The sequence below is a fragment of the Eumetopias jubatus genome, unplaced genomic scaffold, assembly GCF_037043125.1.
Source record: "Eumetopias jubatus isolate StellerSeaLion01/CBP00866 unplaced genomic scaffold, mEumJub1_p1.0 scaffold_11, whole genome shotgun sequence".
In the NCBI taxonomy this organism is placed as follows: domain Eukaryota; kingdom Metazoa; phylum Chordata; class Mammalia; order Carnivora; family Otariidae; genus Eumetopias; species Eumetopias jubatus.
Window position 1 is genome coordinate 18,405,392 of NW_028274817.1, and position 26,912 is coordinate 18,432,303.

The window sequence follows — 26,912 nt, forward strand, 5'->3', positions numbered from 1 at the left end:
AAAACTAAAAATATAATTTTTATTTTTATTTTCCTAATATGTTGCATTACATTAGCATCACTAGACTTTGGTGAAATGCAAATCAAAATCACAATGAGAAATGATTCACACCAATAGGAGGGCTGTAATCAAAAAGACATAATAAAGATAAAAAATAAAATAAAAATAAAATAAAAATGGCTGGCAAGGATGTAAAGAAATTGGAAATCTTATGCATCACTGGTAGGAATATAAAATGGTGCAGTCACTTTAAAAAAAACTGATCCACATATGAGTGAAACCATATGATAATTGTCTTTCTCTGCTTATTTCACCTAGCATAATAAATTCTACTTAGAATATTAGCTGTATGTTCACAGCTGAGAAATTACACATTAAAATAAATGTTTGCTATGTCTGAAAAAAAAACCGTCTGACAGTTTCTCAAAAATGTTAAAAATAGAGTTGCCATATGACCCAGAAACTCCATTCCTAGGTACAATACCTAAGAGAAATAAAACCATATCTTCACACAAAAACTTGTACATACATTTCATAGCAGCATTATTTATGAGAAGAAAAAGGGGAAACAACCCATGTGGCTTTCAACTGATGATTGGATGAATAAAACTATAAAACTTCTTGGAATAAACATAACAGAAAATAGTGGGGGGCCTAGGGTGCAAAATTTAAGGACCTTCTCACTCTCTGGGACTTGAACAACTTTTCAAGTGAGATCCTCCTTAAATTCTGTGCCCTAGGGTCCTCATCTCCTCACTGTAGTGTAGACTTTGGGAGAAATGCTTAATGATTTGGGGATAGGCAAACATTCTTACAAATGACATCAGTAGTAAGATCCTAAAATTTTTAACATGATGATCAGAACTTTGTTAAAATAAAAAACTTTTGCTCTTTGAAAGATTCTGTTAAGAGAATGAAAGACAAGTCACAGACTGGAAAAAAAAATAATCCAGAATGTATAAAGAATTTTCAAATCTCTATTAAAATCTCAGTTAAAAATAGGCGGGAGATTTGGACAGACACATAACTAAAGGATGGGGCAAAATATGAAAAATGCTCAACATCATTATTTAATAGGTACATGCAAATGAAATATGATACATCCATATAATAAAATGTTATTTGCTATTAAAAAGGAATGAAGTACTGATGCATGCTATCATTTGGATGAAACTTGAAAATGATATGCTGCATGAAAGAAGCCAATCACAATATATCACACATTCTATGATTCCATTTACATGGAATGTCCAGAATAGGAAAAGTCTGCAGAGATAGAAAGTAGTTTAATGGTTGCCTAGGCTTGGAGAAGGGGAGGATAGAGAGTGACTGTCAGCTGGTATGTGGTTGCTTTTTGGAGTGTTGAAAATAGGATTAAATAAATTATGGCAATGGTTGCAAACTCTGTGAATACACTTAAAATATTGAATTGTAAACTCTAAATTATAGATTGTATAACATGGCAATTATACCTAAATACATTTTTAAAAAAATATCCAGGAGACTTCTGCTCAGGACAAGATCACATGGACCTTTTTGCCCAAGTTCCTTCCTACTAAGTACAACTATAAACCCTGGAAATAACTTCAGAGCAAACTGAAGGAGAATTCTGAAAGATGAAAGAGGAAGGTGTACCGTACTGGTTTGGGATCCCAGGACTGGAGAAACAGGACAGTATCAAGACATCCTATGTCCTCTCACCCAAAAGAAAAAGGTGACCCAGGCCTGACAATTCCTGAATGTCAGCTTCATTTTAGCAACAGAAGGTACCCCAGGAAGTCTCATCCTTCCTCTAGATCAAAATGGAAGTCCCACCTACAACAGGTGAGCCAGGCAGCACTACATATCAATAGCAGAAAGATAACAGAAAATTTTTAAAACACTTGGAAACGAAATTAACCTTCTAAATAATCCATGGGTCAAGGAGAAAGTCTCAAGGGGAATTAAAAAATATATTGAACAGAATGAAAATACGACATATCAAAACTTGTGGTACACTGTGAAAGTACTGAATGCGTACATTACTAAGTTCCTACCTCAAGAAATTGGAAAAGAAAGGAAAGAAAACCAGAAAAAAGCAGAAGAGAGGATGTATTTGAGGTGAGTTAGAGTCGAAAGAAATGGAATATGAATGGGTAGAGAATTAGAGAAGGAGATTACCTGGGGCATGTGAAAGGATTGCTGAGTGGCCTGGGAAAGAAGCTCAGGTTGGAAATTTTAACTATTAGGTGCACCAATATGTGGAGTGCTACTCCTTTTTCTCACAGTGGTCATTATGAGATTGGAGAGATCAGATTTTTGGAGGACCTCAAACCTGTGACTAGCACAGATGTGGTATTTGGAGAGCAGGGGGTTGAAGATGCGGTCAGTTCTAAATCAATATACTGTGACATCTGGCTGGATAAGAAAAGAAATAAAGAGGAAAGGAAGGGCTCGAGGTATTAGGCACCTCAATGAGGCCAAATAGCAGATGACGTGGGACCCAGTCACTGATAGGAGATTTGAGTCACAGTGGGATATTGAACTTGAGTCTTCAGAAGTCCAGTCATGCCCAGCGATGCCAAGTGGCTGGGGGTGGTTGAAGTGCTAAGAAGCGAAAGGGCAGGGTGGTGAAGCCAGAGTGTATGGAATGGATCTTCCATGTGGTTATTGTCGAGGTCCACCTAGGATGAGGACAGGACTTGGAGTGTTGAGGAAGCCTACTGAAATCGGCCTTAGAGTACAGGAAAGAGTGAGGATAATACCCACATCTACTCACCACTCTCAGCTCAAACCCTCTGGTTAACAGTCAGCACTAGGGAGGAAAGTAAGAAAAACAATAAGATCAGGAAAAAATCTGGTTTCAGGGAAAGCCAGGAATTAAAAGCAATGTTTTGAAACTACCTTTCAGCTTATCTGGCTTGTGTGTTGGTTTTTAAGCTGAGCGAGGAAAGCACAGGCAAACTCTTCTGGGGACACATTTTACTATTTTAATCCCATAAAGTTCTGGGAATGGCAGTCAGAAGGTTTATCTGAATATTAATCCAGATCTCTGACTTCAAGCAAGTTGTTTCCCAATAGAAACCTTTGTGTGACCATTTATATAACAAAAGAGTTGGAATGGATGAGCTCTGTATTTCCCAATGGCTTTAATATCTATGGTCCCTAGATACAAATGCTAGGGTCCACCTGACATAGCAGTTACTGTCTAACACCTTGTCCTATCTAGAGAGAAAGGACCTAGGAGGAAGGAACATGAGACTTGCTTGTTGAAGTGCAAATCCCATCCAAAAAACTGCCCAAAGATATCACCATGCATCTTCTTGTCAGAGGAAGAATTCTGAAATGGGTGGCCCAGCACAATCTAGTGGTTTAACACTCCAGCTTTGGAGACTGGCTGTTTTCCACTAACCAGATATGTCATTTGGGCAGATTATTTGACCTCTCTGTATCTCATTTTCTTCAAGACAAAAATGAGGATTACAGTAGCATGTATCTCAAAGAGTGGCAAATATTAAATAAAATGATGTATGTAAAGCTTCAAACCCAGTGGCAGATACTTTGGAAGAACTCAGTATGTGTCAACTATCATCATAATAATGATTATAATTATTATGGGAGGGAGCCAGTATTACATTTCTGCTCTCTATAAAACTCTATGCAAGGATATATCCTAAAGCAAAGTGTGCAAAAATAAGTAATACACATTTCACTTTCTGGGGCCCTGTCCCTGATATGGGAAATTTCCAAGCATGTCATGAAGTCTTAAGTTTTCAAGAAAGGTTGAAGTTCCCATCAATCAAACTGCTACATGTTCTTCTCTTACCCCTAAAAATCATAGATTTCTAGATGTTTTCAGGTTTTCATTTTTCACTGGTCCAAGGGGAATTTCTCAGTTGGGAACATCTAGCTGTCCTTCCCTTTATTCCCCTCCTTTCCCCCTTTAGAGGCCTTCCTTTTAAGCTTTATTCTTTCCCCTACTTCTCCTTCATCCCTCCTTAACCATTTATTCTACTTTAACTCTTCAACTACAGTTCTTCCCCTGTCTTCCATTTTACTCCTTTTTACTGCCCCTTCCTCTTTATCCCATATCCCTCCTCCCCTTTGTTCCATGTCATCCCTCCATCCCCTTTATTCCCCATCACCCCTCCATTTTATCCTACGTCCCTCCCCTTTATTCCATGTCACCTGCCCATTACCTCTGCCTCTTTATTCCCCATCACCCCTGCTTTCTATTCCCCATAAATCCCCTTTTGTTCCCATCACTTCCATCCCTTTATCTCACACACCTTTCCCCTTCATACCGCATCACCTCCTCCTGTTTCCCATCACCCCTCCCTTTTATCCCATATCCCCCCTCCTTTTTATCCCATATCCTCTCTCCCCTTTATTCCATGTCACCCACCCCTCCCCTTTATTTCCCATCACTGCCTCTTTATTCCCCATCACCCCTGCCTTTTATTCCCCATCACCCCTGCCTTTTATTCCCCATCACCCCTTTTGTCCTCATCACATCCACCCCTTTATCCCACAACACCCTTCCCCTTTATACCCCATCACCCCTCCCTTTTATCTCATGCATTCTACTTTAACTCTTCCATTCTCTTTATTCAACCACAGCTCTTCCCATCTTCCATTTTACTCCTTTTTACTCCCCATCACCCTCTTATCTCATACCCTTCTCCCCTTTATTCCATGTCACCCACCCCCCTTTATTCTCCATCACCACCTCTTTATTCTGCATCACCCCTGTTTTTATCCCCCATAACTTCCCTTTGTCCCCATCACCTCCATCCTTTTATCCCACATCACCCTTCTCCTTCATACCCCATCACCTCCTCTTTATTCCCCATCATCACCCCTCCCCTTTTGTCCCTATCACCTCCACTCTTTTATTCCACATCATCCTTCCCCTTTATTCATTACCCCCTCCCCTTTATTCCATGTCATCTCACCCAGTTATTCCCATCACCCCTCCCCTTTATTCCACATCTCCCCCTCTGCTTTATTCCATTCCTCTCCCTCCCATTATTCCATGTGACCCTCTCTCCTTTATTCCTCTTCCCTACCTCTCTTTCCCCTTCAGCTCCAATCAGAGCTTCCCAACTCACCAACACAATTTTCAAATTAAACACATACACACACACACACACACACACACAGAGTAAGCCATGAATATGCTGCTGTCACAATACAGATGTTTATTAATGATTAAATGCCAGAGAAGTTTTAACAATCACAAATCTTCGAGCTCTGCGGTTGTTATCCATTGTGTGATCAATTTCTATCCCTCAATACAATACATTCTTCATTCTATGGACCTTAGCAGTTGTTACCCATCAATATCAGCTATAATTTTGGATGTCATACATAACCCATATCTGTGTGTTACCAGAGCATGTCCCGCAAATTTGTACCGTCCTGCATAGAGGAACTACAGAGACGATAGTTAAGAACATTTGTAATCAGGTGACTTTAGCTACTTGGAACTGTGTGTTTCTACCTAACTAGCTGTTTTGCTGACAACAGGATGTGAACTCCAGCTGTCTGTAAAACAGATCTAGGTAATAAAATCAAATTTTTCCTCTAACTTTTGATCCCAGAAGGCTAGTTAGGCTTACATTTGAGGTTTCCCTGTTAGCGTGACCTGAGCCAAACTGCACAGAATTTTGAGAGTGGCTGTTGGGTGAGCCATTGGTCTAAATAATTTTGGGGGGGAATCCTGAGGTGGTGGAGTTGCTGCGGGGACACGGCTATGAGTTGGTGTGACATGGTTTAGCATTAATTATTTGTCAGCTGTCAGTAGGCTGACCTAACGTCCTAACATGCCTCTTGAGGGCCTTTCCAATTGAGCTCTCGGGAGGAGGGAAGGAAAGTCAGGAAAAACATGCAATTCCCTTTTGGGGGGAGGGAAAGCACCTCGAGATTTGTGAGCTTCTCTGGGACAAGTTATTTACCACAAATGTCACATCAATTTAAGGAAGGGCTGCAGTGTGGGAAAGCCAAGATCAGGGGTAAAAGAGAAAGGCAAGGTAGCACCAGGGAGCCTGGGCATGACACAGAAACATCTCTGCTTTTACTAGCTAAAGGGACCAAACATCCCCAGTGAAGGGGCTGGCAGTGAGTTTGGAATTCTCAGCCTGACCCGAGCATCAGGTGGAAATCCTTCTTACCCTCAGATCTTTACCTTCAACATTCTCCTCAATGTTTCCTGTGACATCCCAGGTCTACCCCCACCCTTTTCCCCCGTCCGGCACCTTATAGAAGGAAAAAACATCTAAGGAAAGAAGTAGCCGATGCCAGTTTTGGCCTCCTTCTCCCGGGGCACACGGAGCAATGGGCGGTCTTGCTCTGGAATGGGGGGGTTACCCGCTCCTTCCTCACCGTCATGGGAACGGGCAGTGCCGGGAGGCACAGCTGGCTCCTCAGAGGAACCTGGAAAATAGTAACAATGTTAATTCCTTATGTTTCTAGACTTCATACTTTGCACAGCACCCAAGGGACTAGGACCTAATTTTGCCCTTCAAATACAATACAAGGTAAGAAGTTAGAATAAGAATGAGTATCCCCATTTGACATGTTAAGAAAACCGCAGCCTAACAGTAGGACATAGATCTCTAAATCTAGGCCCACTGTGGAAGGTTTTGGGGGTAGGACTGAGTTAGAGAACAGAAAGAGTGAGACAGATACCCCGTGCTCAGAGCAAATGGACAATACCACCAGGAAGGCGGGGAAGAGGGCAGCCTCCTAACAACCACCACCACCCTACAAGCAGCCTAATTTCACGAGGCAAATGAGTAACAAAGCTGGAGCCGGAAGTTTACAACACTTCATGGAGGGAAGAAAGCAGGTGTTGGTCATCAATGACTCTGGGGAGGACTTGTGGTTCATTACTTGGCCAGGCCGAGACTTGTTTTTAAGGAGTGTCGTATCTACAGGAAACATAACATATCCATCTTCTTTATGGATTGCCTTTGGACTCCAAACTTCTTTGGAGTCAAGATTGTTAGGTATTGGGACAGCTTCCACATTGATGATTTCTTCAAGACTGGCAGCCAGGTCTGGCTGAGGGTCTGGAATTATGCTGAGAATGGAGGTTTCTTCAGGCTCTGGAGCCAAATTGCTACCTTCGTCCTCTTCAAAAGTGTTGGCTCGGTCTTTCTGAGAACTGGGAATTTCCTTGTGAACTTGAGCATCCTCAGGCTCTGGAACCACATTAAGAACTGAGTCTTTTTCAAGATTGAGGTTTTCTTTAGAGTCTTGGATTCCACTGACATCAGAAGCTTCTTCGTGTCCTGGGATTTCTTCAGCATCTGAGGCTCCTTCACTGTTTGGGACTCCACTCACATCTGAGGATTCTTCCTCGTCTTGCATTTCATCAAAATCGGACACATCTTCAGGGCTTGTTACCACATGGAGAGCTGGGACCTCTTCAGGGTTGGAGTCTTCTTTAGAGCCTGCAATTCCATTCACTTCTGGAGTTTCTTCCTGATCTGGAATTTCTTCAGTATCTGAGATTTCTTCATCATTTGGAACTCCATCAAGAGTTGGCACCTCTTCAAGGTGGGGATCTTCTTCAGAGTCTGAGAGTCCATTAACCTTTGGGGATTCTTCATGATTTAGGATTTCATGACTCCCAGGGGCTTCTTCAGGGCTTGGCACCACATGAAGAGCTGGGACTTCTTCAAAATCAAGGTCTTCATCAGAATCTGAAATCCCATTGATCTCTGGGGTTTCTTCGTGGCCTGGACTTTCTTCAGCATTTGAGGATTCATCATTTGGGATTTCACCAAAAGCTGGGACCTCTTCAAGACTGGGACCTTCTTCAGAATCTGGGTTTTCATCATTACCTGAAGCATCTGCATGGTCTGGGATTTCTTCGGTGTCTGGGGCTTCCTCATTGTTGGGGATTGCATGGAGATAGGGAATTTCTGCGAGGTCAAGATTTTGGTTGTCTTCAAAATCTGGTCCTTCTTCAAGGTCGGGGTTTGGGTTTTCTCCAAGATTTGGGATTTCTTGCACATCTGGGGTTCCTTCAGGGTCTGGGACCATATCAAAATATGGTATTTCTTCAAAGTCTGGGATTTCAATGAGTTCAGGAACTTCATCATCAGGGTCTAGAATATCTTCAAGAGGAGGAAAATCATCAAAATTCAGGGTATCATCATCATCGTCATCATTGTCATCATCATCATTGTCATCATTGTCGTCATCATCATCGTCATCATCATCTTCATCAAGCTCTGGGATGCCTTTGAGATGTGGGCTTTGAATCTCAAGGTCATTTGGGATCTCGACACCTTGAACTTCCCCAAGGACTACTCCTTGATTGAGATACTCAAATACTGGCTCTTCATGGACTGACACATCTTCCTTAGAGGATTCATCTTCCTCAAGGGGCTCATCTTCAGCAAGGACCTGGCCTTCAGGAAGGGCCTGACCTTAACCAAGGGACTGACCTTCACCAAGGGCCTGACCTTCACCAAGGGCCTGATCTCCAGCAGGGAACTGACCTTCATCAAAGGGCTTGCTCTGAGCAAGGACAGCAGCCCGGGCTTCAGCAGAATTTTCCACTGGATCAGAAAGTAAAGCATCCTCTTCCATCTTTATGCGTGCACTCCTGGATTGGAATGAATTTGAAAAAGCAAGTCAGTTTTTATACTTAGGTTGTCTAACATGATGGTAGTCTGGGATTAGAAGCCCCCACAGGCAATGCTGCTTCGGGCTAAGCTTAAACAAACCAAGAAAACACTCACTGGATCTTCCTCAAATTCCTGCGTCTGATAAAATCCAGGGCTTCAGGACTGGATTTCCACACACGCTTAGCAACCTGCTTCTGAATATGGGGAGGCACCTGAGGGTAAAATGAGCAATGTTAGCCTTTATTGCATGACATTTTTAAATTTAGACTCATCTCTATCAGGTACCCAGAACTGAAGGCACCATGACCAGCTAATGCAGGAGGAATTTCTGGGAGATTTGGTGGCTGCCTGCTTTGGCTACCCTCAGGGATGCATGTACGTCTCTCCCTTGCCTTGTTAATAGGAGAGAGAAAGCTGTGAAGTAAGTTTGTCCAGAGGTTCCATTTACCTGGAAGAGGATATCCCAGTTATCAATCATGGCACGGACCACATTGACAGAAGCAACATAGTGGTCAATCCCCAGTCTTGTCTTCCTGGACTCCCTCTTGGCAAATCTCCCCTTCTTCAGGAGAGCAGATCCAAACACCAGAGCCAAATTGGTGGAAGTCATACGGTTGCCTGAAATCTATGAAAAGGAAAGCAGAAAGTGATCGACTCTGAGGTGGTGATGGAAATGACACAAATAAATGTGTCTCTTTTTGTTCTTGTTTCCCTCTCCTACTGTGTGTTTCTGTCTCTCTCTCATATACTCCCACACATGTCCCCTACTACTCTCATTACCCTTTTCCAGAGTTTTGTTTTGTTTTGTTTTGTTTTGTTTGTTTGTTTGTTTGTTTTACCAATTGTCCATCAATGCCAATGGAGTCCTCGCAGTTCTCAGTGATTTTATGCAGGGCCTTCAGCAGACGCTCCAGGGTGTCACTATGGCAGGGTGGCATCAGGTAAACCAGCAGTTGCAGGGCAGAAAGCTGATCCTGCGGCTTCAGAGCTAGAAGAAGGAAAACAGGGGCTGGCTCAGGGGGCTAGCCTTGGCAGCAGCCTGATACCAAGAGAGAGGTGATGATGCTTGAAAACTGAGGAAGGCTATGGAGAAAGTACCCAGGCATTTTGTCTTTGCTCATTCCCAAAGCATTTGAGCTCAGGAACCCTAAAAGCAAGAAAGTGCTCCCATCAAAATCAGACCCCTTCTATAGAACCTAGGTTCTTCTTTGCCCTGAGAGGGCACACACAGCTTCAAGAAGCTCTAGAGAAATTTCCAAACAATAGACTTATAATGGAATATGAAAAGATGCAAGGAAAGCATTCTGGATTCTGGTGTTTATTCTGTTTTAGTTCCTTGGGGTCCTGCAGCCAGAGCTCTGTCCCGAGACCCTCACACCCCCATATTACTTCCTTTCTTTGCCTGAGAAGAGAGAGCAGAAGACTCACTTGCTGTCAGAAGGAAGGACATATACAGATCATCTGGCAGCAGAGAGTCCTTCATGTCACGGAAAAACTCCTTGAGGAGTGCAGCCACATCATGCACGTTCTGAGTGTCATCCAGCACGACATCCAGACCTTGATCAAATTCTTCACGGAGCTAGGAAAAAGGGAGAGAATACATGGACCCTCTGCCCTGCCCACCACAGGCCACCTCCTGTCTTATGCTTCAGTGGAAGTAGCTGGCAATATGGTGTGCCTGAGGAGTTAGAAAGACCTTGATTCCCCCCACACACACCAGGCATGAAACTCCCCTCAGGACTGTGGGGAAGACCCCCCCACACACACACCTGCTTTTCCTCACTCAAGGAACATAAGTATAAACATAACCAATTTACCTCACGCACTCTCTCCTCCGAGTATTCCAGGGTGAAAATCCCCACAGTGCTTAAGCCTGAAAGAAAAGACCAAGGGATGCTAAGCCTCTCTGGTCCCCTTCCCCACCGCATTTCCCCCTCCCCAGCTGAATTCCAACCCCAGCTGGTGGCAGGGGAATGTTCCCATCCTCAAACCCGTGACCTCTTTTCTCTCCCCATTTCTAGAACACCATTCTTTCCCTTTAATTGCCTCCTACTTTGATTTAACCATCATTTTCAGGTCCCCTTACCATGTTTTTCAATGAAGCTGCAGCAAGCCTCAACAACCTGGGGGATTTGTTTAGCAATCGGATTGAGGCTCATTTTCCTTTTGGATCCCAGAAGTCGCTGGCCAATTGGAAAGGAAATCTTGGAAAGTTGCAGGGTCTGCAGCAGCAGGGCCCCGTCCTCCAGTTCGGCCAGGCTGTCCACAGATACTGCACCCTGTGGAGAAACCCAGACTATCTTAAAAATGGGGGCAGGGGCGCAGGAAGGTCTCTTCAGACCTTCCTGAGGATTGCGTCACATTCGTAACAGGAGACAGTCTCTTCGTGGCAAGCCAATTACAGGCCTCCAACGTGTTCTGTTCACCTCCCCCTTCCTCTGAGGACACGGGTCTTGACCCTCCCCCCCTCCCCCGCATCCCTGGATGTCTCAGTTAGGGCCACTGCCTGAAACCTGGAGGGTTGTTTAACTCACTCGACGCCCACGGCGAGTAAACTCCCGGGGCAAGGAGGGCTCATCCCGCCTGCGACTGAAAAAGCGCCTGATACGGCCAAACATCCTTTGCACCACGTTTCCCCGACGACGGCCCGCAGCCTGACCGGTGGATTCTTCAATCTGCATCGCGGCTGTTAGTTCAAGATGCTTGCGGCGGGTAAGCTCATTCACCAGCACCTCTTCCAGACGAATGCCAAAAGTCTTGAGTGATACGACTGGGGAGCCAGGGAGAGAAAGAATGAGAAACGTCAACGCTCCGCAGCCCTTAAATCAGGAGGAACTGCAGGGGCTGTGGCATTCCCCTCAGCAACCGTCCGCAGCCAACCCCACCCCTCCAGACCCGCAGCCTCCCTCCCTGAGGAGTGAGCCAAAAAGACCCTGCAGTGGTTTGGCGGAAGGACTCAGCTCCACTCAAACTACCCCGACGGAGCTAAAGGTCCCTGCCTTAAGTCCTGACAGGGGGGCGACAGCCTCGAAGCAATGAGGATAATTTCTTCTGGGCGATCCCTCTGGGGTGCGTGTACCGGGAAGGCTTAGGCAGATCAGCTGGGACCGACCCGTGCCTGCAGCTAGTGCGCCATTTCCTGAAATCATCCCCTACAGGGCTGGGTGGGGGAGTAGTGCCCCCAGAAGCAGTGGGCCCCGCCCAGTCTCCAGTAGCCAGGGACACAGTATGGGAGGTTGGGGGGTGGGCAGCATCCCATTTAGTTCCTAAGAAAATAAGAGAGCCCCTCACCCCTCTGCTGTCCTCTCAGAATCAGAAACCACTTCTCAAAGGTGTTTGGACGGTCAATAGGTAGAGCTATGGGAAGAGAAAAAGAAAAGACACGCACGCTCACACAAAAAGGATTTAATAAATGTCGAAAACATTGCAATGCATTGATCCGCAGGGAGGGGGGTGGCAAACAGCTGGGTCCAGCACCCTGAAAGTGTTGTGCTTTCTCCCAGCCTCAGTTTCCCCGTTTGACAACGGGACCCAAGCCTACCCACCACACCTGAGTCTCAAAGAATTTAACCAGATCAGACGATTGGAGGCGCCGCGTGCGCACCGCACACCGTGTCACGCACGGCAGTAGCTCCACACAAGGCTTCAAGCCTCAGTTGAGGGCTCTGTGGCGCCGGAACAGTGCAACAGGCTAGGGGAGGGGCTCCGCCTGCGGCGCGGCGGCAAGTAGGGGTCTCCAAGTTCCTGCGGGCGCGTTCGCGGCCCGGCTGCCGTCGGCTCCCCTCGCCGCAGCCGCAAAGCGGCGATTTGCGCCGTCCCGACGCTCAGACCCCCGCAGCGGGGTCTCCTCGACCCTCGCATGAAGCCCTCAGGCCGCTGCAGTTGCCGCTGCCGCTGCACTCGCCTGGCGAGCCCGCCGCCCCCCGCACTTTTCACTGCCGCAGAGGCGCCCCTCGGCCCGCGCGCCCCCTCCCGCCTCCCCTGGGCCTCCGAGTCCGCTAGCACCCTCGGCCCTCCCCACACGCTCGGACCCCATCCAGGGCTTTGTCCCGCTCGCTCACCCGCAGCGCGCTGAGGTGGGCAGCTCTCGCAGCGCACCTCCAGCCGACGCTCCCGCGCCCGCACAGCCCTCCCGCTCGGAGCCCGGATTGGCGCGTGTCTCTCCCACTGTCTCGCTATCTCCCTGGACTCGCCGTCTCTCGAGCGCGCCGTCTCTGTGCGTTCCAATCCCTCCTCAGAGTGTCCCTCTGAGCCTCCGCCTCGCTCTGACTCGTTCGCGCACCGCACCTGGTGCGTCAGTCTCTTCACCTGCCCTCTGTCCACCTGTCTGTCCCTGCCATCCGCCCGCCTGTCTAACCGCCCCTCAAGCCCCCCAGTCTTCGACCCAACTCAACTAATCTTGACCTCTCCCACAATTCAAACACCCTTCAACTCCCGCTTCCTCAGTTGTCGGGACGCCCGGGGACCGGAGCGGGAGCCCCTCCCACCCTCCTGGACCCCAGATTCGGCCTTTCCCGCCCGGGGGTCCGCTCGCCGGAAGACGGGGACGCCACGCTCCGGGCGGCTCACCTCTGTCAGGTTTGAATTCAGAGAGGAAATGTCTGGCCACGAGTTCGTGGTAAGCAGTCTCTTGCAGCTTCAGACGCTCCAGCTCCGACAGGCTGTGTATTGATATCATCTTCATCCTGCGGTCCGGATTGTGTCCTGGGGCTCCTCCCAGGACGTTCACTAAAAAAATGAAGGCGGACAAAAACAGCAAAGGGGGCATGATTCTGGGGCACAGTGTCCTTGCTGCCTTCAGAAAAGGAATGCAGCCACCCATTCTGGAATCGGATGATTATCAAGGCTGCATCATCCAATTGTCACTGGACCTGGTGGAAGGAGCTTTGGGGGGGGTGGGGAGGGTGGCAAAGGGGGAGGGAAAACTGGGAGGCGGCTTCACCCTCAAGGAGAGCTGCCTCTGGTTGCTTATTTAAAAAGAAATTAAAAAAAAAACCAACTTAAAAAAAATCAGCCCTGAACCGACAATCGAAAAGAGAAAACCCAATTAGGAAAAAAAAAAAAAAAAAAAAGACAGAAAACAAAACAAAAAAGAAAGAAAAGGGAAAAAAAAAGAAGGAAAAAAAGATTAAAAAGAAAATCAACCAACCTTATTCACAATTTTAAAATGTACACTGAGACAAGAATAAGGTAATATTGTCCATCAATTAATTAGAACAGTGATGGAGTTCATTTTTATTTTTTAATGATACTACTCTATGCTGTCCAGGTTGGATGAAATTTGGACACATCCATCTAGGTTAGGAGCACTGAAAATTTGTACAACTCTTCCAGAAAGCAAACTCAACACCTAAGTATGGAGCCAAATATCATCCCCAGGCCCTTTGACCCAGTAATTCCCTTCTAGGAATCTATCCTAATGAAATTTTCCTTTGGACAGGAAAAACCATATGTACATGAGCCATAACAGGAAAACATGTAAGGGGAAAAAGGTAGCCCAGCAACAAGGCTAGTTATATAAATTATGGAATGACCACAGTCTGGAAAATTATGTAATCATTAAAGTGATGTTTACAAAGAGCTTTTAAACAGCAAATAGAAAATATAGAATTGTATTAATTATGATTATAACCATGTAAAGAAAAACATGCATAAAAGTAAAAGACTGAAAAAATGCACCCCCATACGAACAGCATCTGTATTAAGTGGTAGGATTTTGTTTGCCTTTTGCCTTTCTCTATTTACCAAAAATCGTGCAACTTGATTATATGATTCTTTTTTCATGAACAAAACATCAGTTTGTACCAAAACAAACAAACATCATTTCGAGGCCATTTCTAGTGAGACTCCCTACTACAGGATTGGATGATCAGAGTGAAGTTTGTCTTAGTGTATTGGCAAACCTGTTTTATATGTCCCTTCTCCATGGTACCCACTATCTCAAACTGCTCCTGGGCTACATAGGATCCCTCAGTGGGGATCTCCCTGGACCCCATACAGCATTCTTTTCCGCACATCCTGGCCTCTGTTACTCATTTATTCTTTCATTCATTCATTTTTTAAAAATCTATATGAACTACTCACTTTGTGCCAGGCACTAAAGATGCAAATATGAGCAAGATAATACTACTCTTTTCATAAAGGATCTAACAGTGCAGTGAAGGAGACATACAGGGTGGCAACAATTTACGAAACCTTGTGATAAGTCAATGGCCAAGATATAATCAAAGTACTGTGAGAGCAGAAAGGAGGAAACTCTAAGTCTGCCTGGAGACAGCGGTGGGGTGGGGGGGGGGGAGTCCAGAAAGAGAGCAGCTTGTGCAAAGGCAGAGAGATGGGAGAGAGGTTGTTATATTCTTAAAGCTGTCTAAAGGGAATGGAAGGAGACAAATCTGCATAGGCAGGGATGAGCTCAGGAATGGCCCTGAAAGCCATGTTATGGAGCTGGACCCTTCTCCTGAAGGCAGTAGGGAACTACTGCAGGGTTTTCAGTGGGAAGTGACAGTCAGAGCTGCGGTTGGAAAAAGCACAGGGAGCAGTGAAAAGCCTGGTTTGGGGAGAGAGTCTGAAGTAGGTAGATCAGCCAAGAGGCAAAGAGATGTTGATACAAGCCAGTGTCACTGGAGCTAGGGCAGGGGATGGATTTTATGGGTAGAATTGATGGAACTTAGGGGAATTGGAATAAAAAGGAAAAATTTAGGACAGCTCCAAAGGTTATGGTTTGGGTGAGTGAGTGGATGCTGGTTCTTGACAGAGAAGATAATTTGGGGAAACTAAACCTTTTGACAAGAAGGGAAGTGGTCATATGCCATTTTTTTTCTGAGCCCCCGTTTGCCATTGGAGTTTTATGGTAATATTCTATATATTATAATCGAGTTGGGGGGGGCTTAAATTCCAAAGATCAGGTAATGTGGCTTTAACAGAGGAAAAGTAGGTAGGAGTTTATCATTCAATAATCTAATAAATGAGCTCTGTCCAAAGGAAACACACAAACAAACGCACAGACCCACAAAAATCCCACCCCTCTTCTGTTTCCAAAATTCACTTTTGCCCACTTTCCTTAATGGCCAAAAGTCATGCATGTCAATAATAAATTCCTGCCAGATAACTGAAGTGCAGTATGAGAAAAGACGAGGAGTCTTTCTATGGCTTCGGAACTGAGCTAGGAGGAAAATCCTTAGCATGGATTTTTTTAAAGCTATTTCAACTGCAAAGCACCATCCCCTGGACCCAAGGTGAATGCCCAAGCCCAACCACCAAACTGCATCCACAAAAATGATCATTTTAACCAAAGATATATGCACAGCACCCACCTCAGTCCCAGAGTAAGTCTCTAGCAAGCCCCCATTCACAATAGCAGGTCCAAAACCTATTAGCCCAAGGTCTCATCCTGACATATACAGCCTAGCTCTGGCTGAATTTTTCTGATATTACTCCCTCTTTCCTCCCTTTCTCTCTTTTTTTCCCCTTTCCCCCCTTCGCCCCCCCCCTTCCCCCTTTCCCCCTTGCCCCGATTCAGACATTTTTGTACCTGCTTTGCAGCTGCAGCTACTTCTTCCAAGGCTTCCCAGATCTGGTCATCCAAAGAGTAGGCTGGTTCTTTAACCCAAAAATCAAGATGAAAATCGATCCCTCTCTCCCCCCAAAATAAGGTAAGAACAAACAAGAAAACCTCAAAACAACACCAGCCAAAAGAGAGAGAGAGAGAGAAAAGCCTTTGAGAGATGAGTCAGCCTCGATGCTTACAATTACGAAGGAAATCAAAGGCCTTAGAATAAACCGTTTGTCATTGCCTCCTGCTCAAAGATAGAGGGCTAAACTTAAGAGCAATCATATGCTGCAGTTGTGCCAGTAAAATTGACACTGTCTTGCTTGACTTCAAGTCTCTCAAGGCACCAGGAGAATACAAGACAGAAGCAGAGTTAGGGAGGCCAGTGTGCCCAGACAGGAAGCAGATGGAAATGGTGGGGAGTGGGGACAAGTAAGCAGGCTTCAACACCACCAAGAGAGAGAGGCACAGTAGCAGGTTCTTGAGAGCTGAATACTTGTCCTTAGGCCTGGTTTTCCAAGCTCCTCACAGGGAACAAGGTGCCAAGAGATCTCTCTGGCGCCAAAGTGTCTTCCCCTTCCCCCTTCAGCATGCTATGGGGTTGGCCTGAAGTGACCATGACATCAAAAAATACAGGAGAAGGAAGCGGAAAGCAGGGCCTCTCAGTTTTCAGTCTTGAATTCAAGACATTCATGAAAACAATATCCTTAGACAAATACCTGTGGTGGCCCCTGGAGTTAGAGCTAAGTAGAACTAAGTGCAAAGCAGAGCTTTACAATCTCTTAGCTGTGTGACCTTAAGAAAATCAGTTGAATTCTCTGAGCCTCAGTGACTTCCTCTATAAAATGGGGAAATGATACAATACCCATTTCAGCAGTTGTGTGAGAATTAAATGAATAAAGTATGTGTGCTATTTAGCATTGGTTTTTAATAAACACGTTAATCTTGAAGTTTCTTTGCAAAGGGCCTGAGTTTACCAGAAAATATCAGGTTTCAAAAGTAATTACATAAAATTAGAATTTGCATCAATGCATACAACATCTTACTCTGTTCAAGCTCTTTTACTAAATTTGAATTAAATTAAAACAGGTAAAGAGATCTTGGGAGACTGTTGGAAATAGATCTTTCTTCTTCAATCTCCAATGGCATCGGGGGCAAGTCTTAAAAAAAACACCATCTTACAAAACTTAGGAAAACTAACCGTATAGGTCCACTTTTCAAATGCTATTATTCAGGTTAGTAAAATGCTTATATGTCTCAAAATTTATTTTTCTTTCAAATATCCAATTTTACATTGTCACTGGTGAAAGAAAGCGTAATTGTATTTAGATCAGTCAAAGGGCTAGGATATTAGCAGATGCCAAAAGAGAGAGTTTGAACAAAGAGCAGAGGGACACCCAGAGCAAGTCTCTGGCAATATCAAAAAGGGAAACACACATAAGTGGCATCAAGCTTGTTCCTCACGTCCTCCCGAAACACATGGCACAGATGGAGAAACAAATTAACGTCAGAAAGGTCACCTGCTTTGACATTGTTAGGACAGAAATGCTTTCAGCGAGGCATAAATCCACAGCCCTCACATTTTGGAGGACTAATTTACTCCATTGCCCCCATCAAATAGTTTGGAATTGAGCAGTGCCCACTAGTAAACAGCTATGAGAATAAAAGTGGGGACTGCACTGATGCCATCATTTGAATCCTTATAAACTTGGCACTTTATGGCACCATCAGAATTTTGCTCTAAGCCTCTGATTGCTCCTCAGAGTTTGAGGAATCGATAGTGGATGAGACAGGCATTGCGTCCAGGTTATTCAAATGTCTACAGGCAGTGACAATGGATAAAGACATCCCCAGTAATATATCACAACATGGGAAAGAGATACAGGTTTCTAGATGAAAACATCTGGGCACCAGTTCGGTCTGCTGGCACAATACCTCATCCATCCCTGAGCATTAGTGAGTTAGCCTTTAAGTTGTTATCCTGTAACCTCCATTTCAGCAAAGGCTGCAGTCATGATGAACAAAATGGCTCATTTTATCCTATGCAGTGATGGTGCCCCAAGATAATTAAATTTGGGGACAGAGTTCTTCAATACGTGAAGTCAGCCCATCACGCCGTAGCCGAAACTCATAAACTGGGGGTAGTATTGTTAAAATATATTGAGAAAGGATGGGGAGGAGGGACAGCTTCTGGCTTCAGAAAAAAAAAAAAAGAATGTTTCAGGAACTGCTTAGTATATCAGAATGGATCAGAGAGAGAAGGGACCTTAGCCATCACCTAGTCCATAGCCTCCATTCCACAGTTCAGAAAACTGAGGCTCAGAGAAGGACAGGAGTTTGCCCAAAGCCACACAGCAATTTGACAGCAAAATCTAGACCAGAACCCAGTTCTTCTCAGTTCTAAGGCTCTTCCCACTGCCCCATCCACCTTCACTCTTAATAGCTGCCAAATAACGCATGGTTAACTACCAAAATCAAAAGAATGGACACATAATCAAAGTTTGATTCCATAAGCCAGAGGAAGTCCCATCTGAAGGCAGACCCATGTATTACAATCTCTCTGTGAAATAAGTACAGTCATCATTCTATAGAATGTGGGATGCCCTTTTTGAAATGTTATTAACTACAGAAACTACTGGAGCCCAGAATGGTGAAAGGCAATGTTTATGCTACAGACATCCCAAAGGATAGTGTAAACAAGGTGATGTGACACCAAATACAAGGAGCTATAGATATTCTCACTAGTGCTGGCATCACAAGTCGTGTCACCCTTTATCTGTTTTCCCCTTTTGGTTGCTGCTTCTAGTATGTCGTGGCCAAAAAAGTAAAAAATAAGATGTTCCATCAACAGGAGGTAACCTTTTGAATGTCTTGTCTCGTGCTTCTCATTTTCTCAAAAGCTTTTAATATGCCCGTTATCTCTGGGCCTTAGCACACAGTAGGTGTGCAATAAGTGTTCCTTAGGTGAATCATAGGATTATAAACTTTGAGGGTTTTGAGAGAACATAAAGGTCTAATAATTATAACAGAAACAGCTATTCGTGATTCATGGATAAATGAATCATGCTATTTTATTCTCACAACAACCCCTGGGAAAGAGGGAGGTGGGGTATTATGTTTCCCCATTTTACAGATAACAACAACCTAGGGCTCGGGAGAGGTTGTGACTTACCTGAAGTTGCACAAAAAAGGCCATGGAGGAATCTGATCTGGGAACCAGCTGTCCCTACCTACCCTAAGGCCAGGCCTTGCCTTTCCCACCAAATCATGGTATTTCTTGGTTGTTCACCTGCTGCCCGGAACTGGGACAGTCTGAACTGTGACTGCATTCTTTCCTAAGAAGGCAGCTGGATTTCTGAGGTCTTATTTATACACACTATTCTTGGGAAATGGGAATAGAGGTAGATAAGATAGGTCAATTGATCGACTGATTGTTGGCTATAAGTGAAGAAGATGATGATGATGATGATGAGAGAAAGAACTGGCTCAGAAAGACTATTATGAAAGATAGAGGAGAGGAGTAGATAGAAGAAAAAGGCACCAAAAGCCCTGTGTGTTCCTCCCACCACATCCCTCACCCTGGCCTACCCCCAAGCTGACAGGGTGTCATCCTGGAAAAGTCCTGAGATATGGACTGGAACTTGGGTTCAAATCCCAGCCTCGCCACATGTAAGATCACACACTCACCAACCAAGTGACCTGTAGCAAATTATCTCATGCTTCTGAGCCTCAAGTTCCATCACCTTACAAAATAAGAATCGTGATACCTATTAGGTGTGACTGTGGTAAAGATTAAATAAAAGACAGGGCAGAATGAAATAATCCTCCAAAGGACACAGTGCTGTACCAAGGTGAGGAATTGCCCCCCATAATATCTGAAAGTGAAATCTGAGCAGAAGTGCCACTATCTGGAATGAGGCAGACAGTGTCCCCCCTGGAAAGTGCCTTTCTCCCATCCTTTGAAGGCAAAAATGGGTACTCAGCCCCAGTCAGCAGGAAGCACACTTTCAGAGGGGATGAGTTCAACTCTTTCTTCACTGTGTCTTTCAGTAATCAGAGATGCAAGACAACTAACTGTGTGTGGAGGGGGGACAGGGGTTAGTCTAGGCTGTGAAATGTAGACAAAAATGAACTGGCCCACAAAAGGGATTTAGTCTCCACCTTTGTCTTCCACAGCACACTGTGCAAGCCATCTATGCTAGGGATGGGGGAGGAAAGTGGGGAGCCATCTGAAGTGGAAAGCCCCAGTTTCTGCCCTTGGGATCTTACAGCCTAGTTGGAGGTCACATAAATGTCAAGAGCCTTAAGGCCTGTCAAGAAAGGCCCATGGGTCTAATATCATTCTTCCCTGCACTAATTTAAATACATTTCCTCTCCTTTTTTCCTTTAAGGAATATTAAGAATTGACTATTTCCTCAGGTCCACTAGCACTAGGAAGACCCTTACTCAGCTGTAGGTTTTCAGTAACCTTTGATTTATTTTTCCCATCTTCTCAACATCCCTGTCACCCCAAGCCCCCCTCTTTAAGACACACTCCCTTTCAAACACAAGCATTCATTCTCATTGACATCCATGCACACACACACTCTCAAGCTCTTTCACATATGTATTTTTAGACACACACACACACACACACACACACACACACACAGAATGTATTCGCTACAACAGAGAGAAGGAGAGAAATAAGACCCTGCCATCAAGCATTTGTACCTGCAGACCACAGCTGGGGCTTCTACAGAGTGGGCATAAGACAGAAAAGACCAATGGAGATACTCCCCCAAACTGTCTGGACAGACCCCTAGAAAGGAAACCTCTAGAATAAAGTTGTTCTCAGAATCTATGCTGAGAGCTACCTCTTCCCCATCTTTGTTTCCCCACCCCCACCTGCTTCTCTTCTCCTTTGATTGTATCTTCCCCCAACAAGCATCCAATTTGCTGCCAGTTTTCTTTCTCAAAATCCTGTCTAAGTGGATGTCATAGAGAATTGGGGCTGTGGGAGATGTTTTCCCCGGTAGTTGTCATGCTAAGAATGGTATTTTAAAACTACATTAAAATAACCATATTTTTAAAAATATCAGGTCTGTCTAACTACCTATCTATCCCCTCTTCAAAATTAGACCACCGTCTCGGCTATGATGCAGTGAAAAAAACCCTAGACCAGGAATCAGGAGGCCTGCCTAGTTCCCAAGCTGCTGAGTGGCCTTGGGAAAGTCGGTGAGCATCTCCAAGCCGAAACACAACTGGGGTAATTTATCATCCTGTCTGTCTAAGAGCACGGCAGAAACACAGCTCTCAAGTCTACGGAGTCCTTGGTACTTCCACAGGACTTCCCCAACTCCAGGACACGGGGCCACACTGCCACTATCCACAGCTGGGAAGAAAGGGCGCCCCTCGCCCCTCCGCAGGCCTAAGGGCGCCAGAGAGTGGAGGGGTTTAAGCGGGTCTCCCGGTCTCTCCCTCCTGCCGCTGCAGCTCTACTGTCTGCCCTTGACCCTCTTCCCCTCCCCCCCTTACCCCCCCCCCCCCCCGGCTAGGTGACGGCTGAGGGAGGGAGGGAGGGGGAGGGGGACAGGGACAAGAACCCGCCGGGCGCGGACTTTGCGCCCTCTGCCTCGGAGGCTAGCCCTGGGCCTCCGGCTGCCACCCTGCAGCAGAGCGCGGCCTTCTGGCTGGGGTGCGCCACGCGCGTCCCGCCCCGGTGTGGCTCCAGAGAGCGCGGAAGCTGCAAAGTTAAACAAAGCCCCGCGGCGCGCAAAGACCCCTCTCAGCTCCCACTCCCTGCCGAGAATGCGAAAAATTAAAATCTTGCTCGAGAGCTCGAGGTTTGAACATTGAACGCGAAACCCTGGAACTTGAGCAGCACTCGCGGGCTTCCTCTCCCTCCCTCACGTCGGGTCCTCCCTCCGGGACCCTCACCTCCCACTCTAGCCCCTCAGTGAGCTGCACTCAGGTCCCTGGAGCCCTGCCCCTGCACTACCTCTTGGCGACTCTTCTGGTCCGGCCAGGGAATAAGTGGCTGCGTGACCCGCTGGTCAGTCGTGCGGCTCGGCCACGGCCCGTCCTGGGACGAGCTGCAGGCTCAGCGAGCACTTAGCTCTGCCGCTCAGATTCCCCCACTCTCTGTAAAGCCTTCCGCGGTGGGGCAGGGGCTGATTCATAGCAATTTTCCACGCAGCAGCCAGCTGAGTGCCTTACGCATACCTGTTTGCTAAATTCCCTGGGCTACTCCCACTGTTTCTCGCTGTACCCCACAATCTTCGCTCCCTTTAGTCAAAGCTGATCTCTCCTTCAAGATTCAACCCAAGGGTCCCTTCCTCTGAGTGCTCCAAATTTCCCCTCCTCTGGCCATGCTACACAATCTCACATTACAGGCGAAGGAAAGGCAGAAGTGGAGGTTTAGATGGCTAAGAAACTTACCAAAGGGCACAGAGATAATCAGTGGCAGAGTCAAGAGGAAGACCCAGAACTCCTGGACCGAAGCTCAGCGCACTTTTTGCTACCTTTCATTGCTTTCCCTCTGCCCTTATTTGTATGGCACTGGAGGGCAGGGAACATCTCTTGTTGGCCCTTTGCACTCAGGGACGGAACCAGAAATAACCCCCTCCCCTCCTTGCCTCATGCTTCTAGTTCCTTGTTTCCCATCTTGTCCAGGGCCTCTGCTCTTGCAAACTCAGAGACAAAAAGGTCATTTTGTTCAAAGTCCAGGGCAAGAGCAAACAGAAGCTAACTTCACAAAGTCCTCTACCCACCTGGATGAGAATGGTCTCAGTAACCCGCCCCGCCCCCCCGGTCCCCGCAACACACAAACAAAACTATAGTCTTCATCTTTCTTTTTGTACCTTCTTGGCACCTTGTGAAATCAGAAGGCACTCACACCTGCCCAAACCATCTTACCTTCTAATACCTCTTCCAAAAACTGCTGCCCTTCCAATCTGCAGCCCAGCACTGATATGTACAAATCACTGTTCAGCCAAGCAAAAATATATTATGCACAAGTACTAAATATTCTCATCTGATGCAACAAGGGTAATACGGGGTTATAAACGCAAGCTCTCAAGTGGGGAGAATTTCAAATATGCAATTACACCCCCTCCCAACTGGATTTTATCCTCTCCTGGACAAAGTAAATGGACAAAGGGAGGGTGTTGTTGATGCAGAGGGACAGGAATGGAAAAAGAAAGAGGACAGTCAAGAATGCCAGAGACTATGGGTGACCCTGGCAAGAGGGAAGGAGCGGGAAGCAGAGCCTGGGCAAAGGAGAGAAGGAATGAGAGGGAGGGGGGAGGAAAGTGGGCAGATGCTGACTCCAGGTGTACACAGATACTGGGGCAGCCCAGGGAGACATGGACTGACCCCCCAAAGGCTCAGGGAGGTGGCTCTCAGGGACCTGGACTGGAAGTGAGATCCAGAAGCCCGGTGGCAAGCCTCTCTTATTCCCTAGCAAAGGGAGAGAGCTTTTGGCTCCAGCAGCAGAATGGGTGGCGCTCTTTACACTTGAAGTACCACCTCACCATCATCAGGACCAGGAAGATGCCCTCTTCTCCTCCTCCTCCCTCCCACCCCTCCCCCCACAGTAATTCAATAAATCTTACCCAACACAGGAATGTAATTTGAATGCTCAAGGCAGTTTTCCTTTCCATTGAAGAAGAGGATCTCTCCCTCTTCCTGCTGAAAATGGGTTGGATGCTGCCCCTTTATACATTCTAGAGCACCAGATCAGGAGAGGGGGGAAAGGGAGGGAGCTGCAGTTTGAGGCTGGTCCAAATTGTCCCTGGCATCTCTCTCTCTCTCTCTCTCCCTCTCCCCCCCTTTCTCTCTGTCTCTCCCCTGTTGGATTTTTCTGTAGCCCCTCCTTCTGGCCCTGGCAGCTCTGCTCCCCTTCCTCACTGCAGCATCCTGAGCCACTTCTCCCACTTTTGTGATATGGGCCTGATATTGGGGAGCATCTTTCTGGTGATGCTTGCTTTCTAATGTGGGATCTTAGATTGATATACCAGGGAAAGATTTTAGTGGGGAGTGGGTGGGTGTCACAGAAGATGAAAAGAGAAACCCATTCAGGTAGCCAACTGCCTTGTCAGGAAAGCAACACAAGTCAGCATTGGGGACCGTTGGGAGTCATGATTTGAACCCGAGTGCACGCGGAGCCAATTTAGGCAGAAGAGCGACAGGTTGTTGGCTTGGGTTACAGTGATTGCCTTGGTAACATAAATACATAAAAACTGCACAATATATTAGTGAAAAGGTAGATCACTGAAGATCACTCAGTCTGTTTTCTCAACTGCAAAATAGGGGAGTAAATGCTCACCCTATAGCACCATGGGGAAGAGCGTGTGAAATAGCATCAGTAAAGTACTTAGCACATGGCCTGGCACAGAGCCCCTTGCCCCCTGAACTTCCTTCTGGTGTTGGCCACAGGAGGGAAAAGAGCTTTCCCAGGGTCACATAGCAAGTAGCAGAGTCAGGATTGGAACTCAGGTATCCCAAACACCCCCCCCCCAAGAAGGGTGCTTTCCACTTCACTTCCTCCTCTAAGAAGGCTGTCAGGGCTCTCCTTGGGGACACGGCTGGAGTGGAAGTGGGGAGGTGGGTTAGGAGCCAATTCTATGCATCTGTATATAGAGACTCTATCACTTAGCACCAGCCCCCAGGGGCTCAGGCCTCTGCTTCATCCCCATGCTCATCATCACTCAGGTAATCTCCCCATGCCATCTTGGACTGATTCATTGCCACTTTAGCACCACCCCTGCTGCTCAGCTCTGAGACTGTGAGTCACCCTCTAGCTGGCCAGGGCCTCTGCCCTCCAGGAAAGAGGCTTTCTTCTTAATTGACTGCAGAAGCCTCAGCCGCAGTGGAACAACGCCCTTCCAGGCAGCCTGAGAGATGGACAGCGTTGAGGAGGAAAGGAATAGCCCCCTCCCCCAAAGCCTTCGTCCTCTTCATCCCCACAGTGCCTGGGGTGCCACTACTGGAGTCCTCTCTCCGGATTCCTTATGATAACTCCTTTGGTGCCCTCAAGTCTCAGCGTTTCCAAAAGATTTTACCCAGGACATGTCTTTGCCGCATGTATACTGCCACAGTGCTGCGTCTGGCACTGTGCTAGGTACCCGCAAGACATAAGGTAAGAGATGTCCCTGGCACCCAATGAGTGTTCACGACAAACTTTTTAAAAAGATTAACGTGGCAACTTGGAAAGGAGGAGAAGAACACAGGGAGAAATAAAATAGGAAGTACCTGTGAGGAGTGGAGGTGATGGACAGAAGGGCCTCGCCGCAGCCCCAAGGACTGGGGCTGTGACCTGGAATGTCTTGTGACTATCAAGTGGCATCACTAAAATCACTGGTGCAAGCATTTCCCTTAAACACAGAACATCGCTTAAGTAATTGAATGCTAACTGAACCCCTGTCTGTCCTCTGCCTTTCTGGCCTGGCTTGGGGGCATCATCTGGTGGCCATATATCCCTCCCTCTGATTCCCCGGTGCCCCAAACTTTCAAATCTTTATCTTTGATTAGGGTTGGGGAGAGGAGGAGGGACTGGAAAGGAACGGAGGTCTTCCAGATCTTAACTGGGATAAGCACTTTGCATGTGTTTCCTCCTTCCAACTTCACGACCACCCCGCCGACCTAAGTCAGTGACTTGCTAAGCTAGTCGGCTAAGCCTGCAGAGTCGGAATTCGAACTCCCAAGGACTCTCGGAAGCCTCTGGCACCGAGCTTTACAAAATGCGCCGCAGGGGGCAGATGTCCTCTTCTTCCACCTCTCTTCCACCCGCTGTCCATCTCAACAGAAAGGATGAAAGCAGGCGACGAGAGCCAGATGGTGATCTGGCCGCGGGAGCCTTCTGGAGTGACCCCTGTATCCTGTAGCCTGTACCTCAGAGTTTCCTGCGGGGGCTACTTCGCCCCGCCTTTGGCGACTCTACCGCCCCCTGCCGCCGGTGGCTCCCCCGCCCTGGCCGCTGTTCTCTGGAGGGCTTGTGCGCTAAGAAAACAAAACACACAAAAAAACTCACCGGTTGCCCAAGAGCTGTCACAGACTGTCGCGGGCTGCAGATAGCTCTACCAGATTTGGTGACATAAGCGGGAGGGAGGAACATTTATGACGCCCTACTATGTGTCCAGCGCGGGGTCAGTGATTTTTATGCAGAAAATTATTTGCTTTGCAAAATAGTGAGTTCTCCATTAAGAAAAGTCTTCAAGCTAGGTTAGGACAGGTTTCGCAAAAAGCTTCTCTGCAGATCTAAACTCCTTACTTCTTGAAACCAATAAAGCCCTCCACCCTTAAACAGTCCCACTCTCTCAGGGAAAGGAGGAAAAAGCACCCCCTGTGGGGCAAAGGTCAAGGCGGTGTAAGGGTTTGGGGGAGAGTGCAGGAGGAGGAGCCTCCCGGGGGGTCGATTATACGAGGAAGCAGGGTCCCCGCCGAGCCTTCATGCTCGCCACACGCCGGCAGATTCCCCCGACCTTCCAGTTTTCCTGGGTTGCGACTGGATCCCGCCTGGACCCCGCCTGGACCCAACTCAATCCCTTTGCTTGGGACGGGGGAACAGGCGCTTTAAGGGGCAACACCTCAGGTCAAAGGGAAAAGAGCCTCTGTGCCTGCACCGCCTCGCCAGCCCATCCCCCCTCTTCCTTTCCCCTCCTCCCCTCCTCGCCCCCTTCTCTTCCGCCCGGAGGGAAGGAGGGGGCGGGCTGTGTGTGTATGTATGTATGCATGTACGCGTGTGTGCGCGCGCGCGCGGG

The 26,912-nt window shown here is 46.9% G+C and overlaps 1 protein-coding gene across 2 annotated transcripts; it reads right to left on the bottom strand.

Annotated features, from left to right (window-relative positions):
- Positions 1 to 5,181: 5,181 nt before the first annotated feature.
- ARHGAP36 (Rho GTPase activating protein 36) lies at positions 5,182 to 26,283 on the bottom strand. Of its 2 annotated transcripts, XM_028096349.2 has the most exons (12): positions 26,183 to 26,283; positions 13,191 to 13,349; positions 11,913 to 11,978; positions 11,156 to 11,391; positions 10,708 to 10,900; positions 10,439 to 10,494; positions 10,050 to 10,200; positions 9,461 to 9,609; positions 9,070 to 9,246; positions 8,736 to 8,833; positions 8,493 to 8,599; positions 5,182 to 6,414 (listed from the first exon to the last, which is right to left on the bottom strand). In XM_028096349.2, exons 2-12 carry the CDS (start codon positions 13,303 to 13,305, stop codon positions 6,257 to 6,259), a joined length of 1,506 nt encoding a protein of 501 aa, XP_027952150.1. In that variant the 5' UTR covers positions 13,306 to 13,349; positions 26,183 to 26,283; the 3' UTR covers positions 5,182 to 6,256. The 2 variants fall into 2 exon arrangements, with proteins under 2 accessions (XP_027952150.1, XP_027952147.1); XM_028096346.2 differs by lacking the exon at positions 26,183 to 26,283 and having other exon boundaries at positions 13,191 to 13,443.
- Positions 26,284 to 26,912: the final 629 nt, after the last annotated feature.

Coding starts and splice junctions, on each gene's coding strand:
- ARHGAP36 (XM_028096346.2), bottom strand. CDS start 13,443: ATGGGTGGCTGCATTCCTTTTCTGAAGGCAGCAAGGACACTGTGCCCC. Junction 11,392..11,912: donor TCTGAGAGGACAGCAGAGGG/GTGAGGGGCTCT, acceptor CTGGCTCCCCAG/TCGTATCACTCAAGACTTTT. Junction 8,834..9,069: donor ACTGGGATATCCTCTTCCAG/GTAAATGGAACC, acceptor TTTTACCCTCAG/GTGCCTCCCCATATTCAGAA.